This window comes from Erinaceus europaeus, chromosome 13 (genome assembly GCF_950295315.1).
Source record: "Erinaceus europaeus chromosome 13, mEriEur2.1, whole genome shotgun sequence".
In the NCBI taxonomy this organism is placed as follows: domain Eukaryota; kingdom Metazoa; phylum Chordata; class Mammalia; order Eulipotyphla; family Erinaceidae; genus Erinaceus; species Erinaceus europaeus.
Window position 1 is genome coordinate 58,947,120 of NC_080174.1, and position 24,225 is coordinate 58,971,344.

Genomic DNA, 24,225 nt, shown 5'->3' on the forward strand with positions numbered 1-24,225 from the left:
TACATATATCTTACATAAATTATAAAATACATTACCTATAAATACTTGCATGTATATATAAATGTGTATTTATCTATCTATGAATCATAGATAATATATACATAACCATACAATAAGTTTGGATATATTCAAATTTCTGTACAAGTGACATCACTATCCATCTACAAAACTTTTTCATTATCTCATACTGAAACTCTGTACCCATGGAACAATAACTTCTGATTCTCTCTCACTGGGTACTGGAAACCACTGTGCCACTTTCTGCTTCTGTTAGTAGTTTAGATTCTTTATATAGGGAATTATTTTTTCTTCTTTGTCTGAATTATTCTAATTGGCATAATATCCTCTAGAATTATCCTTGTTGCTTCAAAATAGCAGGGAAATGTTCTTTTATATGATTAAATAACAGTGCTCGTATATACCACAGTTTCTTCATTCCTATGTGTACTGACAGGCATTTAGATAGCTTCTATGTTGGCTTTTGTGAATAGTGCTACAACAAACATGGGGATATAGATATCTCTTTGAGGTTCTAATTTCAGTTACTTTGGAGATTATATATATCCAGGCAAGGGATTGCTGACTGTTATGGTAGTTTTATTTTGTAATTTATGGAGGAACTTCTATGTGTTCTCTAGAGTGAATGCATCAACTAAAATTCACCAGCAGTGCATAAGGGCTTTATTTTGTTCATGTGTGAATGAACCAATACTTAGGGTTTTTGGTGTGTTATTAATAGCCATGCTAACAGGTTGCCTTGTCCTAATTTCTTCATATCTCTGTTGGCAATTTGCAGATCTCTGGATAAGTATCTATTCAGATCCTTGGCCCATTTAAAAATAAGATAATTTTATCATTATTTTGATATTTAGCTTAGGAGTTTCTTGTGTAATTTGAATATTAGCTTTTAACAGGTATGAAGTTTGAAAATACTTTTTCCAATTCCATAGACTGAAGTTTTATTTTTCTTGTTTCTTTTGCTATGAAATAGTTATAAATCATTAAAAAATTACCATTTGGGCTTCACAAGAGTTGATAATACCAGGAAATTACTAGAGTATCATAATATTCCAAAAAAAACTTTATTATCTAATGCAGACTCTCCCAAGAAAAAAAAAGTCCATGTATGGCAACAAACATCTTAAATGCAGTTCAAGACAAGTAAAATAATGGGGGAAATTATAAGGAAAAAATAGAATCAAAGATTATTCTCCACAATATACAAAGAATAAGAAATGACAAAACACCCATAGAAAAATGAACATAGGTGATGTATAATCACTGAAGACAGATCAAGGATAATAGATTAATGGCTAATAACTATGCCATAGAAAATAACTTTAATATTCAACAATAGAAAAGTAATTAAATTATACCATAAATACTGAATGACCCTATACTAGCACTATAGAATACTTCCATAATTAGGAAAGGGATTTATTTTCACCAAATGAAAAATGGAAGAACAATATGAATATGGTCATATCTATAGGAATGCATACATACATATGTACAAGTGAAATATATAGGAAAAATATGAAATGATGCACATTAAATTGTTCTGTTTTTAGGAAAAACAGTAGGACTGTTCAAGATAGGGAGGAATAGGCTATATGAAGTGGAATTTTTATTTTCCATGCTTTTCCAGTGTTGGAAACCTTTAATAGTGAGCATACATTCACCAATTATACCCATATTATACCCATTATGTAAAGTGTAAACCAATTTTAAAACAACAGAAATTATGTGAGACTCACCCAACAAAATTCTTCATTCACAGTACTAGTAGTAGCTATTACCAAATAGAAATGATCTGAAAACCTAAAGTCACACAGAATAGTTTCAGGTGACACTCTGTATCCAATGTTTTGGGACAATGTGCAGTTCTACAGAGACCCTGACTAACCCCTTCCACCAAATGTTATTTCTCTTCATTGCTTGGCTACTAGCTATCATTTAACTTTAAAACAAAATGCTTATAATTATGGTACCCTGGAATCTATCATTTGGAGAGTTTCTTCAGATATAGGTGCACTCCATTTTGAGGTTTGAGAATAACCTGGGGCAAGAAGATAAGAGGCCTGGTGGGGTCTGGTGTCACCTTGAAGTGGAGCAGGATCAAGGCAATGGCTACCTTTAACTCAACCATGGCAAAATGCTGCCCGATACAATCCCTGTAGATGCAGAGGAAAAGAAAGGGATGTTATTAAAGAGATAGTGTTTATTTTCTTTAATAAGATACTAGAACAATAAATCTGACGTTCACAGTAAAGCAGTATTTTCACACTGAATACTATACAGACTATTAGATTAAAATTTTTTTTTTTTTTTTTATTGCCACCAGGGTTATTGTTAGGGTTTGGTGCCTGCATGATTAATCCACTGCTCCTGGAGGGCATTTTTCTCCTTTTTTTCTTTTCTTCTTCTGCTTTTTTCCTTTATTTGATAAGACAGAAAAATTGAGGGGGCTGAGTGGTTGTTCACCAAGTTAAGCACACATCGTGCAAAGCACAAGGACCAGCTGAGGGATCCCAGTGTGAGCCCCCGGCTACCCACCTGCGGGGGGGGGGGGTCACTTCACAAATGGTGAAGCAGGTTTGCAGGTATCTTATCTTTCTCTCCCCCTCTCTGTCTTCCCCTCCCATCTCAATTTCTCTCTTTCCTATCCAACAACAACAGAAAAAAAATTGAGAGAGGAGGTGGGGAGATAGACATTTGTGAAGCATCCCCCTGCAGGTAGGGAGTGGGAGTTCAAACTTGGGTCTTTAAGCATGGCAATGTGTATGCTTAACCAGGGGTGCCCCTTTAAATTATTAGACTTTGAACTCATTATTTGGTTCTAAGACATGAACCAAATGCATTACAATTATTCTCTCCGTACACAAGGTGACAGCTGGAGTTTCATATGGAATGAGACACAGAAATAACATAAAACCGTGGCAAGTGCAGCTGACAGTATTGTTGTGCACAAAAGGAGTTTGCTAAACAGTCAACTTAAAATTTCTCATGCTAGAGACAGAGAGAGAGAGAGAGAGAGAGGAATATCTGGTGAAGGCTGTGTTAATTAGTTTGATGGGGAGTGGGGAGTAATTTCACAGTATACGTTTATAGCAGACATTCATACTGTCATCATAATTTATACTCAAAATATCTTACAAGTTTATATGTCAATTTATAATGCCAAAAGACAAAGAAAGAAAGGGAGAAAGAAAGAAGGAAGTTGTTTCTCCTGCACTGGCAAGGCTATAGCTACATTGAGCTCATACACAACAGCTTGCACCAGGGAAAGCTTTCCAAGTCACAGCTCTACAGATGCTATTGAGGGCCACTGTCCTCTAGGAGACTAATTCCAGGTGCTCAAATAGACACCAAGTTCCAGTGGGTGTGAGTTGTTCTCCGGTAAACATTTGTATGCATTTTTAACAGCTTTAAATTGTCCTCACCTTGGTCCAGCTGAGAATGGCAAGAAGGAATAGGAGTGTCTCTGATCAGAATTTTCCAGAGAGAACCTCAAGGGGTCAAAGACCTGGAATGAAAGGCAGCATGAGGTTCCCAAGACTGTTCCCAAGACACCATTAACACATACCTTAGAGTCCTCTTTAGCTCGGATCAGCAAAAAACATACTGAGTTATGCGTGTATTCTCAAATGTTTTGGCTATCACATTTTACTTTATTAAAAAAAAAACCAAGTGCGAGAGAGAGAGAGAGAGAGAGAGAGACAGACAGACAGACAGACAGACAAAGAGAATGAGTGAGTGAGCACTGCTTTTCTCTGTTGGACAGTGGTCCTGGGGACTGAACTTGGGACCTCCCAGCTTCAAGCATGAAAGCCTGGTACATGGTAGCCACATTTTAAAGAGGTAAAAATAACTTTAACAACAACTTTTAGTTTGTAGAAAATGTCAACAAAGCAGATAATTATTTTTTATGCTTAAACTTCAAAATCCAGTGTGCATTATTCATTTCCAGTAGATCTCAATTCTGACTAGCAACATTATAAGAGTTTGACAGTCATATGTGTCTAATAGCTATTACACTGGACAGAGCATTTCAGACATGCAGACCCTCTCTGATGATTCCCAAATGACAGGTCTGCATACTGAGTCACGAGAAAACAGACATGCATAGTAACACCACTGTAGTAGTAGTATTCTCACTTTGAAGGCAAACATGCACTGATCAGAAGTCAAGTCAAAATGATTGTGTGATTGACTGCTAATGAGATATGCTAGTCAACTTCCCATTACACATAACAGATCTTAAACTTTAGAGATGTACGTAAAAGGAAGCACCCAAACAACACAAAAGACCCCTTTGTGGACCCCCAAGGATATTGCCCTCAATGTGGATCAGCAACAGTAGAGACTGTTCCATCCTCCGAAGGGAGGTTGGATAACATACTCTACCACCTGAGGAAGTCGGATCCTGAAATTGGGGCAGCTTGGAAAGTTCCTACTCATGAACACAGAATTTGAGTTCAGACCTATAGGGATGCAGAGTTTTCTCAGTGTTTCCATTTTATAAATCAAAATCTAAAAAAAAAAAAAAAAGAAGCACCCAGACCCTGTGAATGTTTAGAGTTTCAAGCCCACTGACCTTGGGTATAAGACATGTCTTCTTAAAACTTTGGGGCCCTGGTGCATGATGATGTAAAATGACTTAGGCTGTGGGTGAATGTAAGGAATTTTCATAGGGAGATGAGAACTTACATCCATGTATCAAAGACTGCACTGAAAGCCATTAACCTCTTAATAAAAATGATTAAAAAACAGACTAAACACACACACACACAGATACTGAGAGAGACAGAGAAAGAGAGAGAAAGATAGATAGAAAGATAGATACATGTTTTCTTTGGGCCTCTATAGATCTTTTTTCATCCTTTTTCCATCTTGACCTGGGCACCTAGAAGCTGACCACCAACTCAGTGGTGTTCTATTGGGTCTGACTAGTAAAAGCATTGATAGGAGACCTGGATGTAGGAGGGGAGAGCATTCAGGTTATTTATTCACTGTGCTTCTTCCTATCAGACTGTCAGATTGGCTGTGTAATTCATTGTGGATGATGGTCTCTGTCTGTTGGCCTCTCCCACCAGCAATATCTCTGTGGGTTTTGGAACTCTTTTCTCCATGTCCTATCCCTTCCAGAAGTGGTAAGCACTTCAGTGGCTATCTGCTTAATTTTGATTTTCCTAAATTCTGTCCATACTTTTGTAATACTTTGTTTGCAGAACTTTCTTTAAATTGGTCAGTTTGAGTGTGTTACCAATTTCCTGCCACAATCTTGATTGTTATGTCCAGTGAAAGAAGTTTTGAGTTGCTTGAATGGTTACATACTTCTGCAGTTATGTAGGTCAGAACTTGGAGGAGCTTGTTAGGTGGATGATTGAAGTGCAGGCGGTGGCAGTTTAGAGCAAATTGTATGGCATTACTGCAGTTGGTTCATTCAAAGCAAAGGCAAAGAAGAAATAAAAGAGGAGAGTTTTTAGGGATAAAGTTTTGCATTTTGGATTGTTGTGCTTATTTTTATTTGCTTTGTGTCATTTACCTGTATAGTCATTTCCATGCACAGTGAACAAAAATTAAACTGCACAGCATTTGTTTTTCAAGGTATTTACGTGTAAAACAGTCATACCTTTGGCTCTTCCCAGATGGCAGGATTGTGATGAAGACCCCAAATACTGAGAACCACAGTTATTCCTGAGAAAAGAAGGGCATAAGAGATTGCCTGAGAAAGAGCACCTTTTGAGGTATTATATTGCTCTTCAGTAAGACTTTTCTTCTTGGAAGGAAAGAACTAGTGCCTGGTAGTTTTGTGTGCTGTAGCTGATGGAGGACCATGGAGAGATGAGGTATAGTTATACTTTAGTTTCGAAAACAGCAATTTATATAACACGATTCTATACAAAGAGTCTGTTGGTACTGTGTCAAAAAAGATAACGTATTATGTTTTCTGTTGCCTCTGGAAATATTTTATATATATGCTAATGGATTACAAGGCACTCCCTGGGGATATTATGGGATCATAGGAGAATGATATCAAGCCCCTGGTCCTCACCTGCAGTGGGGGAAGCTTCACAGTAGTGAAGCAAGAACTGCAAGTGTCTCTCTTTTTCTTTCCCTCTCTATCTTCTCTCTTCTTTCTCAGTTCTCCCTGTTCTATCAAATAAAAGTAAGGTAAAAATAAAAATGGAAAAATTGGCTGTCAAGAGTATAGATTTATCGTGCAGGCCCCAAGCCCCAGTGATAACCATGGTGGCAACTTAGAAGAGAAGGAGAGAGAGAGATGTATGGAACAATAGCACCAAAGCAGTTCCAATGACAAGTTTCTGTTGGTGCTGTTCATACAAGGAAGATGAGGAAGTTTGGTAAATATCCATGTAATTTTTGGGGGATTAAAAAATGGGAGGGGATCTGAAGATTTGCTACTAGAAATAATTCTGGATTTGTTAACAAAATCACAGAAAGTGATAAGTTTTGATATTTGCTGTAAGCAGTCCTACTAGCTTGTTTCCAAGAGCAAGTATTCTAACAACACTGAGGTGGAGGTGGTAGGGCTATCTTATATTATTCTGTTGTCTCCTATTTGCTTGCTTTGTTCACTCAGTATTGCTCTGAAAAGCACTGAGGCCTGGCATGGCTTCTGTGTAAGTTCTAGCTCTGCCCATCTGCACACTGAAATTTCTTAGTGGGTTTCTGGCTACATCAAAAAGATTTATTTTTAAAAATTATTATTTATTATTAGATAGAGACAGAGAGAACTTGAGAGGAGGGAGAGATAGAGAGACACCTGAAACCCTGCTTTGCCACTTGTGGAGTCTCCCCCCTGCAGATGGAGGCGACCAGGGCTTGAACCTAGGCCCTTGCACACTGTAATGTGTATACTTTTTTTTTTTTCCCTCCAGGGTTATTGCTGGGCTCGGTGCCTGCACCATGAATCCACCGCTCCTAGAGGCCATTTTTTCCCCCTTTTTGTTGCCCTAGTTGTTGCAGCCTCGTTGCGGTTATTATTGCCATTGTTGACGTTGCTTTGTTGTTGGATAGGACAGAGAGAAATGGAGAGAGGAGGGGAGGACAGAGAGAGAAGGGGAGAGAAAGATAGATACCTGCAGACATGCTTCACCGCCCGTGAAGCGACTCCCCTGCAGGTGGGGAGCCGGGGGCTCTAACCGGGATTCTTACGCCGGTCCCTGCGCTTTGCGCCACGTGCGCTTAACCCACTGCGCCACCGCCCGAGTAATGTGTATACTTAACCAGGTGTGCCACCACCTACCTGGCCTCTACATCAAAAGTATGTCAAAGTATGTTGCAAAACACCATGTGTCTGTCAAGATCATGTTCCAAGAGGAAAAAAAGATCATGTATTTTTAAATAAAACATTTCACACTTAAATGGTATTATTATAGTGATGAAGTCAAAGTTCCCCTTCATTATCTTCTAGGTAAAGATAATGGTGCTTACGTCTCATGAACTCTCACTTTGGTCTCTACCTTAGCTGAATTATAATTAAGAAACAATGCCTTACAATGGAAGGAACCCTGGGTTAGGATTCTGCCAACCTGGGTTTTGGGAAGAGCTATTCTGCAAATAGCTATGCACTTTTGGGAAAGTCTCTGAAGCTCACATCTGATTACAGCATTGTCTCTAAGCTCTTAGTATTTGGCTAGGTATTTGGCTCTAATTCCACTGTCGTTAATATCTTTTTACTCCTCCAAGAGTTGAGAAATCAGCCATGTCTTTGCTACTGTGACCCCAGCATCCCACAGACTCTAGGAACTGCTTAGGAAAATAATGCAAAGACCTGCAGGCAAGGAGTGTCCATCAGGGAAGGTAATGGGCTTGCTGAGTTCTCTGGAAATGGATTGGATTGGAGGGGCCAATCGGAGAGACTCCTTGATGCACATTGTAGTGTACGACATCTCACTCAACTGGTCCCTGTGAGGACAAGGGAGGGAGAGGAGGGGGTTCAGACTCCATATTCAGTCATTAAAATATGTGCATTTTTCTATTTGACATTTGTCCCTGCCAAATATCATCTTTAGTTTCAGTTATTTTGCCAATTGGTTTATGTAAGACAATGTTAAAATGGGACTTTTTCCTACATTGGGTCACCTAAAGTCCCAGAGGCAGAGGGACCAAAAGATGTCAAATGTCCTCATTACAAAGTGAGGCACTTTGTGGTCCGGGAGGTGGCTCAGTGGCCACGGCACTAGACTCTCAAGCATGAGGTCCTAAATTCAATCCCCGGCAGCACAAGTACCAGAGTGATGTCTGGTTCTTTCTCTCTCTCCTGTCTTTCTATTAATAAATAAATAAATAAAAAATCTTAAAAAAAATACAGAGAGGCACTACATCTCGAGTTAATCATGTTAACTTGAAGGAATCATGTTAAGTGAGCTAAGTCCAAAGAAGAAGGACAAATACTGGCTGATCTCATTCATAGGTGGAAACTAAGTAGCAAGAAAGGAAAGGAAATCACAAGGTGAAACCTGAACAGGGTATGGTATATTACAGTAAAGGTCTCTGAGGTGTGGGGGTTGAGGGTGTCAGGGACCCAGTTACACGATGGCAGATGGTAGGTGGTGGGAGTGGCATGCAAACACTTTCCACAGGGAGATGAGAGATTGTTACCCATGTGTCAACAACTGCCCTGTAACACATGATTTCCCCAATAAAATTATATGGAAGAATGAAAATACAGAGAGGCACTAAATTATGGTAAAGAATTTGTTAGGATTACATAAAATATACTTTGCAACCTCATTATGTGAATCAAGAATGTATAAGAAATGATTAAAAATTAAAGAGAAAAGTTTTGAAAGTAAAAAGTAATCCTTTGGAGAAAATATCTGATCTGGAATGCAAAAATACTATGGAAAGTGATTTTCTCCTGCCCAATCTTTTTTTTTTTTACTTGATAGGACTGAAAGGGGAGGAGGAGAAAGAGAGGGAGAGAAGCAGATACCTACAGTACTCGCTTCACCACTCATGAAGCTTCCCCCTTGCAGGAACATCTGTTGTCTTTGCAAACAGCACAATTGAGAGGCAGTCATTAACAGCAAGGTGAACTCAAATGCTAGCAAAATGAAGCTGAGGTTTTTCATTTGGTAAGATCTTACTCATTTCTGTAAGAGGCAGTTTTAGTGTCATATCACCCAGAAAATTTCCTTGAGCTCTCCTTACCAGCTTAAGTGTCTGTCCTATAAGTCTCTGTGGAAGCCAGTCTATATTTTCTGTAGTTATCCTTAATAATTTTTTGATTAAATAAAAGAAAATTTATTCTTTCAGAGATTAACTGTCTCCTGGCCTTTCACACCACCTTCCATATATACTGTGCATCTTTTCTTCAATCTGCTCTATCCTTGCACAGGGCCTTGTGCTTCATACTTGGTACACTTAACCTGGTGTACATTTACCAGGCCCCCCAAAAAAACTCTTCACATGGTTCACATGTTATTCTGCAATTATTTAGTGTGTGTGTATTTCTTGGATTAGCATGTTAGTTTGTTGAAGGTAGGACCTACATCTTGCATGTATTTTATTTTATTTTATTTTTTTGATATAGACAGACAAGTTGGGGGGGGAGGTAAGGAGGGAGAAGAGATAGATATCTGCAGCACTGCATTACCACATCCTCCTGTAGGCGGGTAATGTGCTAATGTGCATGCTCAACCAACACCAGCCCCGCTTTGTAAATGCCTCAGTACTTAAAAAACTGTTCTCAGTCCATACTTGCTAAGTGCAGTAATAGTGAGTATCATCTAGTTCTGTGTCCAAACTCCAAAGTTAATTCTCAGAAGAGTAACTGGTGACCAAAAGGTAGGAGAGGATATCTACAATGAAGCTTAAGTGATGCGGTATTCACTTAGTCTCTCAGAAAAGAAGTCCCATTAAGGCCTACTACCCAACCTCCAAGGAATATCTAGAATTAAAATCCATATCCCTAATGCATTAGAACACTGGATGAAAGAAATAAGACATTTTATGTACAAAAAAAAATCACACAACTAAACAAGAAAAAACAAAGCGATGAAGTAGTTAACTTATGAATGAGTGAACTTCTTTTGCAAAAGACAAAAAGATAATTTTAGACCATGCTGAATAAGCAATTAGTAGCCTGCCTCTTCTGCCTCCACATACATACAGCTTGAAGCATGATAGTCAAGGTGCCATAGGAGAGAATAGAGCAAAATCCCAGAAGGAGAAGCAGGATGGAATGTTAGGGATGCAGCTCTCACCAGGTGATAGAAGACCCATCCCCCAGGATGCTCCTGATCTCATCCCGGCATTTCTCCTGATGCTCAGGATTCAGTGCCAGGTGGTAGAGGAGCCAAGAGATGCCCCCTGCTGTAGTGTCATGTCCTGCCAAGATGAATGTGTTCACTTCAGACTGTAGGTCAGTATCTGAGAAGCTGTCACAGTTTTCAGCCTAGAAAGCACAGCAAAGAAAATTTAATGCAATGTCAGTTTGCAGATGATTGGATTTCTGTTGCAATAATGATATTAGAAAACTAATAAGACTTTCTAATGAGAGTTTCTATTCACATTCAACAAACATATAATACGAACCATACTTTACTCAGAGCATAAAGTAGGACAAAAATTAAACAAGGAAAGCAGGTCTTGCAGAGCACCTCCACCCATTTTGTCATATATATACAGATTTGCCAACACTCTGTCCTCCTATTACTAGCCTACTCAGGAACTATTTTCCTGTGTTTCTCTAGATCCAATAAATTTCTATGAATTATCTTTGTGGTAATTTCCAAGTCCCATCAAATCAGCAAAAACTTGAATCTTATCTAACTTCTTCTGGTGACAAGTGTGGCAGAAATTTAGAAAGCTCTGGTAAAGTCAATGAGTCAATTTGTCCCCCTCCCCACTCACTCAGCTACCTACATAATTAACTAAATACATGAGCAGGCTCAAAAATTTGTAAACTTTACCTGAGCAGAAAGGAGAATATCCAAAAAATCAGGGTAATTCTTCTTCTGAGCATTATCTTGATTCTTTATATCCTTGAGGGATTTCTTTCTATCCCGGATTACCTTTTCTGAAATAGAACAACAACTTTTTAGTACCAATGTGATAGAAAAATCAATCAAAGTAATATAAATTATAGAGTAAACCAAAGGTGGAAATAGAGGACATCATGATGAATGTCATAAGCCAAACAGAGAAGAATGAGTACCTGATGATCTCATTCACAAATGGAAATATAAGAAACAAAACAAAGAGGCAGACTTCATAAAGCTAATATCGGTTTGGATACAACAAATGATACTCAATTCTTTTTTTTTATATTTTATTTATTTATTTTCTCTTTTGTTGTCCTTGTTGTTTTTCATTGTTGTTGTAGTTATTATTGTTATTGATGTTGTCATTGTTAGATAGGACAGAGAGAAATGGAGAGAGGAGGGGAAGACAGAGAGGGGCAGAGAAAGATAGACACCTGCAGACCTGCTTCACCGCTTGTGAAGTGACTCCCCTGCAGGTGGGGAGCTGGGGGCTCGAACCGGGATCCTTATGCTGACCTTGTGCTTTGCACCACCTGTGCTTAACCCGCTGAGCTACAGCCCGACTCCCATGATACTCAATTTTTAAAAAATTGGTAGAAAGCTTGTCAGGTAAAAAAAAAAAGGGACTGGCTTACTTAATGATGGCCTTTTTACTCACTGCCAGTCCACACCATCACCTGTGGTGCTAGTCTGGGAATCCTTGGATTCTCCCATACATTTAATGGGTCTAGACCTCTAATAGATCCCTTTCTCCATTATCACAGCTCACTTCCATGAGGAATGTCACCATCAGCCATCGTGTAGGATTCCTCAGGACTGTACTCTCACTATGAACTAGCAATGGTAAGATTGCCCCACTCTCTGATGGGAGGCTGGGTCATCCTACTCTGCCACTTGAGGAAGACTGGTCCTGAAATGAGTGCCCCCTAGGATGTTCCCATATGTGATCATGGACTGTGAGCTCAGACTGTGAGGGACTTGGTGGCTATACAGTTTCCTGTGCTAAATATAAATAGATATGGGTCCTGGATCAGATTTATGTGGTAAATAGTTAGTTGTATTTATATATTTTCTTCAAGTTTGGGAGCTACTCTCTGCCCTGATCTAGCTTTCTAGCCTTATTCTCAACTCTGACACCATCTTCCTAAACAATATTTTTAATCTGCCTGCAGGTTAGCTATCAAGATTCAGCAAATATTACCACAGTCATGAAACCCTAGGAACATACCCCAGAATAGACTTCCTAGCTTTTATCTACCATAAAACCCCCTTCCCATCTGCTTTATTCCTACTTTCTGGTTTCTGTTCATTAAACTTTTTGTCCTGCTTAATATCTTGTTCATTAAAATTTTTGTCCTGCTTTTTTAAGCCACCAAGTTGCAGATACTACAATTTCATCCTGAACTTCCTGGGCAGATGACCTCACTTATGTGTCCCAGAACTTTACCTCTCCAGAGCCCTACCCCACTAGGGAAAGATAGAAACAGGCTGGGGGGTATGGATCTACCTGCTGACATCCATGTCTACAGGAGAGGCAGTTATAGAAGCCAGACCTTCCATCTTCTGCACCCCATAAAGAATTTTGGTTCATACTCCCATAAAGGGAGAAATGTTAGGGGAAGAAGACCAGCAGGTGTCGGGAAATTGTGAGGATGTGGTAGAGCCTGGCAGGGCTTGACCTGAGGAGTGCATCTATTCTGTCTATCTCTCTCTACCAAGAGGTTGAGCAAGGAGGGACAGGAATAACCCCAAAGGTTTACCCTGTCTTATCAGACTCCCTGCCTCACAAAGCACCATTCATTCCTGATACTATGTCCTGCTCCCTTATTATCTACATAATCATTGTTTTGCCTGAAAGATCCCCACCTATTCCATTCCTTTGATCTATTTTCTTTCTACCCTCAAGACCTTCCCTGCCTGCAGGGTCTTATTAATCCTACCAGTTAAAACTCTCACAACAGTTGCTAAGGAAGTTCCTACCTTTCCCAGCCCCTTTTGCCTTTCTCCACTTCTTTCCTAACCATTTCTGTCTGACTTCCCACTTCGAGGTCCGATCTTTAAAAGCCTGGGCTCCCTGATCAATAAAGAATCGAATTGCCTTGCCACCACAGGCTCTGTTCATGAGTCACCCCCTTGCATTGCTGAGTGAGTAGCAGCCCAGGCTGGCTCCGGTTGTGATCTCTCCAACCCAGAGAGTATGCGCCCAGGAAGAGGCACCCCCACACTAGCCCGGCAAGCAGGCTCTGAATTCCAATTCTTTTTTTTTTTTTCTCCTCCAGGGTTATTGCTGGGCTCGGTGCCTGCACCATGAATCCATTTTTCCCCCTTTTTGTTGCCCTAGTTGTTGCAGCCTCATTGCGGTTATTATTGCCATTGTTGACGTTGCTTTGTTGTTGGATAGGACAGAGAGAAATGGAGAGAGGAGGGGAAGGCAGGGAGAGAGGGGGAGAGAAAGATAGACACCTACAGACCTGCTTCACTGCCCGTGAAGCGACTCCCCTGCAGGTGGGGAGCCGGGGGCTGAACCGGGATCCTTACGCTGGTCCCTGCGCCTTGCGCCACGTGCGCTTAACCCACTGCGCCACCGCCCGACCCCCTCTGAATTCCAATTCTATCAGGGCCCAAAGAAAGAAGAGGAAGAAGAAGAAGGAAAAAAAAAAGAAAAAAGAAAAAAAAGGGAAGAACACTCATCTCAGAAGTAGTAGGTGTGACTTAGAAAGGAAGAGAAAGCAGGACCATAGGATACAGATATCTATCTATCTATCTATCTATCTGTATCCTATGGTCCTATGGTATATCCTATGGTAGATATAATTTACTCATATACATATATGTGTGTATATATATATACATATATATATATATACACATATACACACATATATATATGAGTAAATTTATATCTACAACCTTTGGAGAACTATTGCAGTTTACATTGGAGGGAATAGGGACACAGAAAGGAAAAGATATGGAAATATCCCTGTTATCTTACAATTTTGTAAATCAATATTAAATTACTAGTAGAAAAATTAAAAATAAAAAGAATATTAAAAAATAAGCAAAAAAAAGACAACAAAGGATGAATCCTCAATGGTTTGTAGTCTATCATTGCAGACTTAGGGGTTCTGAAGGGAGAAAGGACGAACACTTGAGGGGAAGTTGGGAGCCTAAGCTCCCCTGGTGGGACAGAATAATGGTTTGGTTGAGGGCTAAGTACTGATCCCTATCTTGGGGAAGTGTGGAAATGTACCCTTGTGAAACAGCAATCCTGTTGATCAATAAAGTGATACTGGAGTTGGGGGAAAAATGTCTGATATAACATACAGGCAGACAAACAGACCGTGTGAATGGAGTATATGAATTGACTAGAGGCTAGAGATACTTCCTAAATATGATCAAATAATTTTTGACAAGCTTACTACAACCACTCAGTGAGAAAGAATAGTCTTGCCAATAAATGATGTTGGGAAAACTGGATACTCACATGCAAAAAGGTAAAGTTGGGTCCCTACCTAGTACTACATGTGAAAATTAACTGCAAAAAGATGAGGGACTGAAAATACATATTTTCAGTGAACTTGTGTGTGGCCCAGGCTGGAGCTCCAGCACATGAGAGGAACCTCTGGTGCTGTGGCCTCTCTCTCTCTCTCTCTCCTTGCCTATAAGTCTGTTTCCAACTGAAAGAGTGTCTCCAAGTGAAAGAGTGGCCTGGGAGGGTCAAGGAGATACCATAATGATTATGTGAGGATCTGACATCCTAGACTTAATTCTAGGTCCCACTATGAGCCACAGTCGAGCAGTGCTATGGTAAATAAAATAAAATGGTGTGGAGTGGTGGATTCATGCTTGTGCAAGGCCCTGGATTTTTGGGAAAAAAAAATCAAGAACTTGAATGTAAGGCCTAAAAAATTAAAAATTGTAGAAGAAAGCATGCATGGGACAAAAGCCCCCAGACTCTGGATTTGGTAATGCATGGATATGATACAAAAGGAACATATAACAAAATGAAAAAAAAAAAAGACACATTTGACTTCATAAAAACTGAAAATACATTTACATCAAAAGATATTATCTGGGGGCTGGGAGGCTGCACACTTGGTAAGAGCACATGTTACCATGCATGAGATTCTGGGGCTGCAGCTCCCAATCCCCACTTTTGGGGGTGAAGCTTCATGAGAGGCTAAGCATGAACTCCAGGTGTCTTTTTGTCTCTCTCTTTTTGCCTCCAGGTTTATCACTGGAGCTTGGCATTATGAACCCACTGCTTCTGAAGGTCACCCCCCCAATTTTTATGAAGGGACAGAGAGAATCGAGAGGGGACGGGGAAGTAGAGAGGGAGAAAGATAGATAGCTGCAGACCTGCTTTATCACTTGTGAAGCTTTCCTCCTCCAGGTGGGGAGCAGGGGCTTGAACCCGGATCTTTGTGCTTCATACTAAGTGTGCTTAACCAGGTGCACTACCGCCTGCCCCCCTATATCTATCTATCTATCTATCTATCTATCTATCTATCTATCTATCTATCTATCTATCTTTCTATCTACCTACCCATCATCATCAGCATTATCTATCTATCTATCTATTATCTGTCATTACCTCCTTCCTTCTCAATTTCTTTCTATCAAATAAAAAAAAATGGCCTCTGGGAGCAGTGGATTAATCATAAAGGCACCAAGTCCCACTTATAACACTGGTGGAAAAAAATTATCTGTAGCGAAAAACATATATATATATATATTTGAAGAACATATATATATATATATATATATTTGCCTCCAGGGTTATTGCTGGGGCTCAGTGCCTGCACCATGAATCCACTGCTCCTAGAGGCCATTTTTTCCCACCTTTGTTGCCCTTGTTGTAGCCTTGTTGTCATTATTATTGTTGTTGTTGTTGATGTTGTTTGCTGTTGGATAGGACAGAGAAAAATGGAGAGAGGAGGGGAAGACAGAGAGGGGGAGAGAAAGATAGACACCTGCAGACCTGCTTCATTGCCTGTGAAGCGACTCTCCAGCAGGTGGGGAGCCGGGGGCTCCAACCGGGATCCTTCTGCGGGTCCTTGCACTTTGCGCCATAACCCGCTGTGCTACCGCCTGACCCCCAAAGAACATATTTTTAAATCATATGTGATTAACATTTATTATAGAGAATACCTATAACTCAAGCAACAAAAAGTCAAACAACTGAGCTGGAGAATATAGCTTAGTGGTGAAGTGGTACTTTACATATGAACTTGATCCTTATCATCTCCCACACCACATCAAAAATTAAAAAATGGGCAAAGAACTGGAATAGATTTCTTTCCAAGAAATGTATACAAGTGACATTGAGTACATGAAAAGATCAGCATCACTGATCATGTGGGAAATGCAAATAAAAACTGCAAACTCCTAGAAAATAAGAGAAAATCTACGTGAAATTTTAATTTTAATTAATTAGTTATTTAAAAAAAATTAACCCACAGAGGGGTCCATCATGTTGTTACTGATGGAGATGACCAGTGTCAGTGGCAAGAGGGATCTGTTAGAGGTCTAGGCCCATCATGTCTGTGTGGGAATCCTAGGATTCCCTGACTACAGCCCCAGGTGATGGGGTGGCCTGGTAGTGACTAGAGAGTCATCATTAAAGTATGCCAATCTATTGCCCTTAAAAAATTGTGTTTTGGGAGTCGGGCTGTAGCGCAGCGGGTTAAGCGCAGGTGGCACAAAGCACAAGGACCGGCATAAGGATCCCGGTTCGAACCCCGGCTCCCCACCTGCAGGGGAGTCGCTTCACAGGCAGTGAAGCAGGTCTGCAGGTGTCTATCTTTCTCTCCTCCTCTCTGTCTTCCCCTCCTCTCTCCATTTCTCTCTGTCCTATCCAACAATGACAACAACAATAATAACTACAACAATAAAACAACAAGGGCAACAAAAGGGAATAAATAAATAAAATAAATATTTTAAAAATTTTGTTTTATTCATTGTATCAGCAAATTGTCACTAAACCTTTACTCATTCTTAAAAAAAAATTAACAAGATATATAGAGAGCAGAGCACTGCTCAACTCTGGCTTATGGTGGTACTGGGAATTGAATCTGGGACTTTAGAGCCCCAGGCATGAACGTCTTTTCGCATAACCATTATGCTGTCCCCACTGCCCAACAATGGCTTTTTAAAAACACTATCAAAAGCATGATTTATGAGAGAAAAAATTCATAAGCTGGACTTCATTGGAGTTCAATATACTATAGTGAAGGAAGATACTAGATGGTGTTAAGTATGGTGTCAGACACAAGGGTAAGAAACTATACACATGTAATAATAACTATCTTATAAATCATTATCCCCACCAGTACTGTATGAATGAAGCTTAAAAAAGTAAGTTTTGGGAGACGCCTGCAGCCTCAGGAACTCCTGCGCTAGGTCGGATAGCCAGTGGAAGTCCTTGTGGGAGAGCACCAGCCTGACAGACTCCAGGAACACCAAAGGAGACCACCTGGGACCAAAAAAGGACAGGACTAGAACAACTTCAGGAACCCACCAGATCATCGGTGAGTGCAAACACGTGTGGCTGGTGGACAGAAAGGAGCCTAGGGAGAGATTGGGTGGCTGGTAACAGTCCGGCAGTTTATCAGTTAAGGCACCACCTCCAGTCTGTTTCACCAACAAGGGGACAACCCAGGAGAGGAGAGAACTTCCCTGGGACTCACCAAGTGCAACTATGAGTCTCCATTGCTACCGTCCTCAGAGTCCGGAGCAGTGGCAGGGAGGCCCTGTGCTGACACCAGGGGTCAGAGAACTAAGCAGGAAGATCTATATATCAGGAGATCTATACCTTGGTGGCATAGCGGTGGGGCTGTGAAAGTCTCTTTGCATAACCACTGGATTATCTCTGCCACACCCTGCTTTATCTCTTGGTCAGGAGTCAGTGATTAAGCTAAGAAGCCTACTTATAGTTCAAAAGCCCTCAGGCTCCCATAGCCTAAAGGGAAGAAAAACCACAAAAGAGGCTTTTAAGCCACTGAGCTCCAAATCAGGGGTTAAAATACTATTGAAACAACTGTTAATTTACACAACTGTGAACCCTTTAATTACCTTACTTAGACACAAGTCAATCCAGGCAAGAGTGATCAGTAATTTGAAAAGTACTGAGAGAGGGACCTCATAACATACTATATAAAATGGTTAAACCAACAAGAAGAAATACTGGAGAACTGAGCTAGGACAAGAGTCCAGCTAAAAGCCCCCCAAAGGGTGAAGCACAAAACAATGAGGTCAACATCCAAACACTAGTTAAGAAAATAATCACAGGAGTGAGTAAAGAGTTTGAAAGAATTATCATCAGAAATGCAGAAACAACAAATGAGACTGGAAGAAAACACTAATTATCTCAAGGTTATTAGAAAGCTGAAAGCTGAAATAGCTGAGCTAAGAAGACAACTAGCTGAACAAGCTAAAACAGTATCAGAACAGGATAACAAAATAGATGAACTCCAGAAAACAGTAGAGGGAAGAGAGAATAGAATCAATGGGGCTGAAGACAGAATTAGCAAGATCGAGGACGAATTAGAGACAACTAAAAAAGAAGAAATCTCAAGAAGAGATTAAGAGATACTGAAAACAAACAATGGGATGACATCTTGCAAATTATAACTATTGATAAAACTCTGTATACTTGGAACACTTTCCTATTCTCCCTTTCTTTATTTTTTCCCTTCTCCTCTTCTTCCTCCTCCTCCTTCCTCACCAGAGCATTGTTCTGGATTATAGTGACATTGGGGATTGGACCTGGTTTCATCAAGCCTCAGGAATGAAAGTCTGTTTCATAAATCACTGTCTTGTATCCCTGACCCTCTTCCTTCTTTCGAATGTATGTCCATAATTACTCTGTCCCCTGTTCCCTTCTTATGTTCTATGAATGTTTTTAGTTTGTCACAGCCATTAAAAAAAACATAGGCCATTTTTTGAAATCTTACTTAATTTCTAAGTTGTATATCATATCATATATGTATATATGACATGTTTATATGAGCAGTATTCACATAAGAGTTACAAAGAAGAACCATTGATAGATTTACTTTTCTTTTCACATTGTGGTTTATTCCTTAAGGAAGACACACCAGAACTGTGACACAGTATGGACTTGTGCAATTTAAGCCCCCCAAATTACCTGCATACTGTTGCAACACTTCACTTATCTCTTGTAAGCGGTGGCCTTCAGGGCTGAACTTGAAAATTATGTCATGGTGATGTAAGAAGCTGTACAGGTGGTAAAAAGTGATTTTGCTGGAGTCAAACATTGCTTTTACATAAGTATCATGGTTACTAGAAGAGAAATGTGGATAACATGTCAGTAAATGACTTGCATAATGGTTAATAAGTATATATTTTTACCCTCTTGTCACTGACCTGTTTATTTGGCAGTTGGTCTCTTGGCTGAAAGCACATTTCAGGAGTATATCTAAGGTCATCAAGCTGATGTGCTCAAAGACTTCTACGCCTGTGTCCCGAGTACCACAAATTTCCTCCCATTTACCCTAGCACAGAAGATCAAGGTCAACATCATCATAACTGGACTGCCTTTACCTGAAGATGACTTTGGTTTAAGACAGGGGAGACAACAATGAACATGTAAGTAACTAAGTCAAGTGCCTTTTCAGCAGGAGGAGGAGTGGACACATGCACCCAAACTGGTTGGTGAAAAAGAGCAAACTTGGGTGGGGTAGATAGCATAATGCTTATACAAAGAGACTCTCATGCCTGAGATTCTGAAGTCCCAGGTTCAATCCCCTGTACCTCTATAAGCCAGAGCTGAGCAGTTTTCTGATGGAAAGAAAGAAAAAGAGAAAGAAAGGAGGAAAGAAAGAAAGAAAGGAAGGAAGAAAAAAGAAAGAGAGCAAACTGGGTATCTGGTAAATACCTTAGATATTTCAGTTGTTACTATGACTGTCAAAACAGCAGAATTTTAGCAAAGAATACAATCTCAGATATAAAGACCCACAATTAATTGCAAAGGATTTTCTTTAGAACTTCCTTCATCTTCTGTTCCCTATTCCTAGAAATTTACTCTATAACTACTCTCAACCAACACAACCATACTTAACACACACTTGTACATTTAAAAATATTTTTGATTCTGAAGTGGGAAACAAAGAGAAGCCATAACTAGAAACAGCTACCAAGAGCTGGATCCTAACCAAGGATTACCTGGGTCTAATTTTTATACCCCACAACAACTACTCACACTATCAGAAATATTTTTGTGGCTTATACATCCACAAAAATTACTATTGGGTAGACAGTGATCAGAGGTCATGTTTCTGAGGTGTAATGTACAAGAATGAGCAAAACAACATGACATATAATGGAGGCACCAGATCACCCCTACAATCCACAAGCAACAAAGCTGGTGGAAAAGAAAAATGTTAGGAGAGATGAAGTGTTGGGGAAAACAATAGAAAAGAATGTGACCATTTGTTTTTGTTTGGCCCACAAGCTGGACCTACGCAATCAAAGGCTTCTCATTCTTTTCCCCTGGGAATGGGTATTTCTAAAAGTTGCTCAGCCTTAAAAAATGGCAAACAGAATTTGTTGAGATTAAATGGATGTATGCATGGCTGAATGCAATTAATACTTCTGTGAAACTTTTGAGATTTGATGGGGGATGGGGCCAAAAACTCTTGCAATATACTGTGATCACACAAGACAAAGCTTCATTCTCTTATTCACTGAAACTAACAACGAGATCTTCATCTTTTTTTTTTTTTTTTATCACCACCGAAATACTCATAGGAAAGGCTTATAAGAACACCTATTATTCAGTGAATACCCGTATATTGGTTAGTTTCTATAAATCACTCACCTTTGACTTTCACCACCCACTAAAAATAAATGTTTAACACATTTCCTGTTGGAGGCTTACTTTTTTTTTTTTTTTTTTTTGCAACAGATAGAGCACTGTTGTGTCTTTACTTACCAGCATTATGTTTACAGATTGGGTCATCACATCGACATAGGATTTCAAGGTGTTAAAACTGAATGCAGGAGTTACTAGATGACGATGCTGGAACCACTCTGGTCCATCTAGACTCACAAGTCCTTTTCCTTGAGAAAAAAGGGCAGAAAACTTCAATCTATTTTATTAGATAAGGGAGGAGACATCATGGAGTGACCATAACATACAGGTCACCACAACATAAAAGAATATCAAAGTAGTGTTTATATATTAAGATTGAGGTGCATTTTGATACTTATATTTGGGATGGATATAACTAGCATTATGAGAACAGCCTATATTTTGAAGTCTGATGAGAGTGCTAATATTAGAATCACCTGTATAGTAGCTGAATAACTTTATGAGACTGGGTTTTCTCAGTGATAAAGTGTACTAATAAATACCTACTTCATTGTGATGTTTTTAGATTAAATAAAGATGTATACACAAGGCAGGTAGGCTGCTTTCGAGTTCATAGTAGAAACACAACAAATACTTCTCTTCTCTCCATTCTAACCCAGCCCATAACCTATAGTGTAAAAGCAGAATTTTAGAGGAAATAGATTATTCATTCTAGGATTTCCCCTCTTGAGTCTTAGCCTATGCTTCACACCAGCAAACAATACAAAATGGAAACACTCACAAAGGCTAATGCCTCACAATCTTCTGTTACTGCAAGTTCACTAAAAACTTGGCTTTAAAAGGCCCTTGATACCACCCTATCCATCCTGGGACCCTAATCAGGGGGTCCTGGGATTCCCACACAGACATGATGGGCCTAGACCTCTAACAGATCCCTTTCTCCACTGTCACTGCTCATCCCCATCAGGAACAACACAATGGACCCCTTTGTGGGCTCCTATAGAAACTTGCCCTCAATGTAGATCAAGAATGGTAGGGAATGAATGTTCCATCCTCTGAAGGGAGGTTGGGCAACATACTCTACCTACTACCAGAGGAAGATGGGTCCTAAAATTAGTGTTAGTGTAGCCTGGAATGTTCCTAGCTGTGACCACAGGATGCAAGCTCAGACCTACAGGGATGCAGAGGTTACATAGGCTCCTGTGCTGAATATGGGCCCCAGATCAAATGGATAGGGTTTACAGTTAACAATATTTATATACTTTCCCCATATTTGGGAACTATTCTCTCCTCTGATCCAGCTTTCTAGTCCTTTTTCCAACTATGACACTATCTCCAGATAATACCTTGGATCCACCTGCATGTTAGCTGTCAGACTCAGGCAAAAACTAGTAAAGTCATGCTCCCCTTGGAATATACCTAAAATAGTCCTACTAGTATTTTCCAAAATGAAGACTCCAAATCTTCATCTGCAATATTCTTGCCTTTAGGTTCATGATTAGTCAACAATTTGTTTGGCTTTATATCTTAACTTTTTTTAAAGCCACCAGGTTCCAGATGACATCATGATGCTAACCTGACTTTCCTGGGTAGACGACCCCACCAATCGGTCTTGGAGCTCCGCTTCCCCAGAGCCCTGTCCCAATAGGGAAAGAGAGAAATAGGCTGGGAGTATGGATCGACCTGCTAATACCCATGTTCAGTGGGGAAGCAATTACAGAAGCCAGATCCTCTACCTTCTACACCCCACAATGATCCTGGGTCCATACTCCCAGAGGGATAAAGAACAGGGGAGTTTTTAAGGGAGGGGATGGGATATGGAGTTCTGGTGATAGGAACAGTGTGGAATTGTACCCCTGCTATCCTATGGTCTTGTCAAATATTTCCATTTTATAAATAAAAATTAAAAATAAAATAAAAAGCCCTTGACATTTATTGCTATGCAAATGACTTCAACTTATTGAATACTGGGTAGGGGAGATAGCAGAATAAGTTATGCAAAACGACTCTTAAGCCTGAGACTTCGAGGTCCCAGCCAGGTTCAATACCCCCTACCACCATTAACAATAGTAGCAGTGCTCTGGGAAAAAAAAAAAAAGAAAACTGAACACATACAGGCTTACCATGCATAGTCTGGGTTATTTCAAAACCAGCTCTTAATACTAAATACTAAAAATATGTGTTTTAAATCTCACAGCATCTCAGACATGTAGTTTTCATCCTCATTTTCAAGTATGAGGAAATGGAGGCTTAAAAGAGATTAGATTCCTACACACAAGTCACCCTCAATGAGTCAGTAGGTGGAGGAAAAGCAAGATTTAAATCTAGGTATTTCTGAATCTAAATTCAATATTCTTTCATTTAATTCCCTCCTTGTCTAACATAACTACCAATTATATGATAGCAAACTACACTGTGGAGAAAAATTTTACATATGAAAATAGAGAAGGTTCAAAAGGGGAAGGAAAGAAAAAAAGAGAGACTATGTTAGTCTCATTAGACTATAGTTTTTTTTTTAAAAATATATTTTACTTTTATTATTATTATTTTTACATTTTTTCCCCTTCTGTTGCCCTAGTTGTTGTTGTTATTGCTGTTGGGTAGAACAGAGAGAAATGGAGAGAGGAGGGGAAGACAGAGAGGGGGAGAGAAAGATAGACACCTGCAGATCTGCTTCACCACTTGTATAGTGAACCTGTTACAGGTGGGGAGCTGGGGGCTTGAACCGGGATCCTTCTGTTGGTCCTTGCACTTCACGCCATGTGCGCTTAACCCGCTGTGCCACTGCCTGGCTCCCTTTTTAAATTTTTATTTATAAAATGGAAACACTGACAAAACCATAGGACAAGAGGGGTACAATTCCCACCACCAGAACTACGTATCCCATCCCCTCCCCTGATAGCTTTCCTATTCTTTATTGCTCTGAAAGTATGGACCAGGGTCATTATAGGGTACAGAAGATGGAAGGTCTGGCTTCTGTAATTGCTTCCCTGATGAATGTGGGCTTTGACAGGTCGATCCATACTCCCGGCTTGTCTCTCTCTTTCCCTAGTGGGGCGGGGCTCTGGGGAAGTAGGGATCCAGGACACATTGATGGGGTCATCTGCCCAGGGAAGCCCGGTTGGCATCATGGTAGCATCTGGAACCTGGTGACTGAAAAAAGAGTTCACATATAAATACAAATTGTTGACTAATCATGAACCTAAAGGCTATATTGCAGATGAAGACTTGAGGTCTCCGTTTTGGAAACAGCTAATAGTCTATTTTAGGTTTATTCCAAAGGGCTCATGACTTTAATACAAAAAAAAAAAAAAAAGGACAGATCAACATATGTGCTGCCTTGAGAATGAGATTTTTGGTAGAGACATGGGT

The 24,225-nt window shown here is 39.9% G+C and overlaps 1 protein-coding gene and 1 long non-coding RNA gene across 5 annotated transcripts in view; one reads left to right on the forward strand and one right to left on the reverse strand.

Annotated features, from left to right (window-relative positions):
- Positions 1–1,052: 1,052 nt before the first annotated feature.
- Positions 1,053–24,225, reverse strand: part of LOC103111994 (cytochrome P450 4X1) — a 30,350-nt gene continuing 7,177 nt past the window's right edge. For 2 of the 3 annotated variants that reach the window (XM_060205946.1, XM_007521349.3), the window contains 9 exons: positions 20,974–21,101; positions 19,407–19,534; positions 19,168–19,322; positions 10,947–11,053; positions 10,239–10,429; positions 7,802–7,935; positions 5,636–5,700; positions 3,444–3,526; positions 1,053–2,174 (listed from right to left, as the gene is read on the reverse strand). In XM_060205946.1, coding sequence (XP_060061929.1) covers positions 2,003–2,174; positions 3,444–3,526; positions 5,636–5,700; positions 7,802–7,935; positions 10,239–10,429; positions 10,947–11,053; positions 19,168–19,322; positions 19,407–19,534; positions 20,974–21,101 — 1,163 coding nt within the window. In that variant the 3' untranslated portion in view covers positions 1,053–2,002. The remainder of the gene's footprint in view (positions 2,175–3,443; positions 3,527–5,635; positions 5,701–7,801; positions 7,936–10,238; positions 10,430–10,946; positions 11,054–19,167; positions 19,323–19,406; positions 19,535–20,973; positions 21,102–24,225) is intronic. The other variant, XM_060205947.1, reaches the window with a different exon arrangement.
- Positions 5,663–19,853, forward strand: LOC132542846 (uncharacterized). Of its 2 annotated transcripts, XR_009553815.1 has the most exons (3): positions 5,663–5,750; positions 17,351–17,548; positions 19,422–19,853. It is a non-coding gene; the product is annotated as an uncharacterized LOC132542846 (long non-coding RNA). The 2 variants fall into 2 exon arrangements; XR_009553814.1 differs by lacking the exon at positions 5,663–5,750 and having other exon boundaries at positions 16,974–17,548.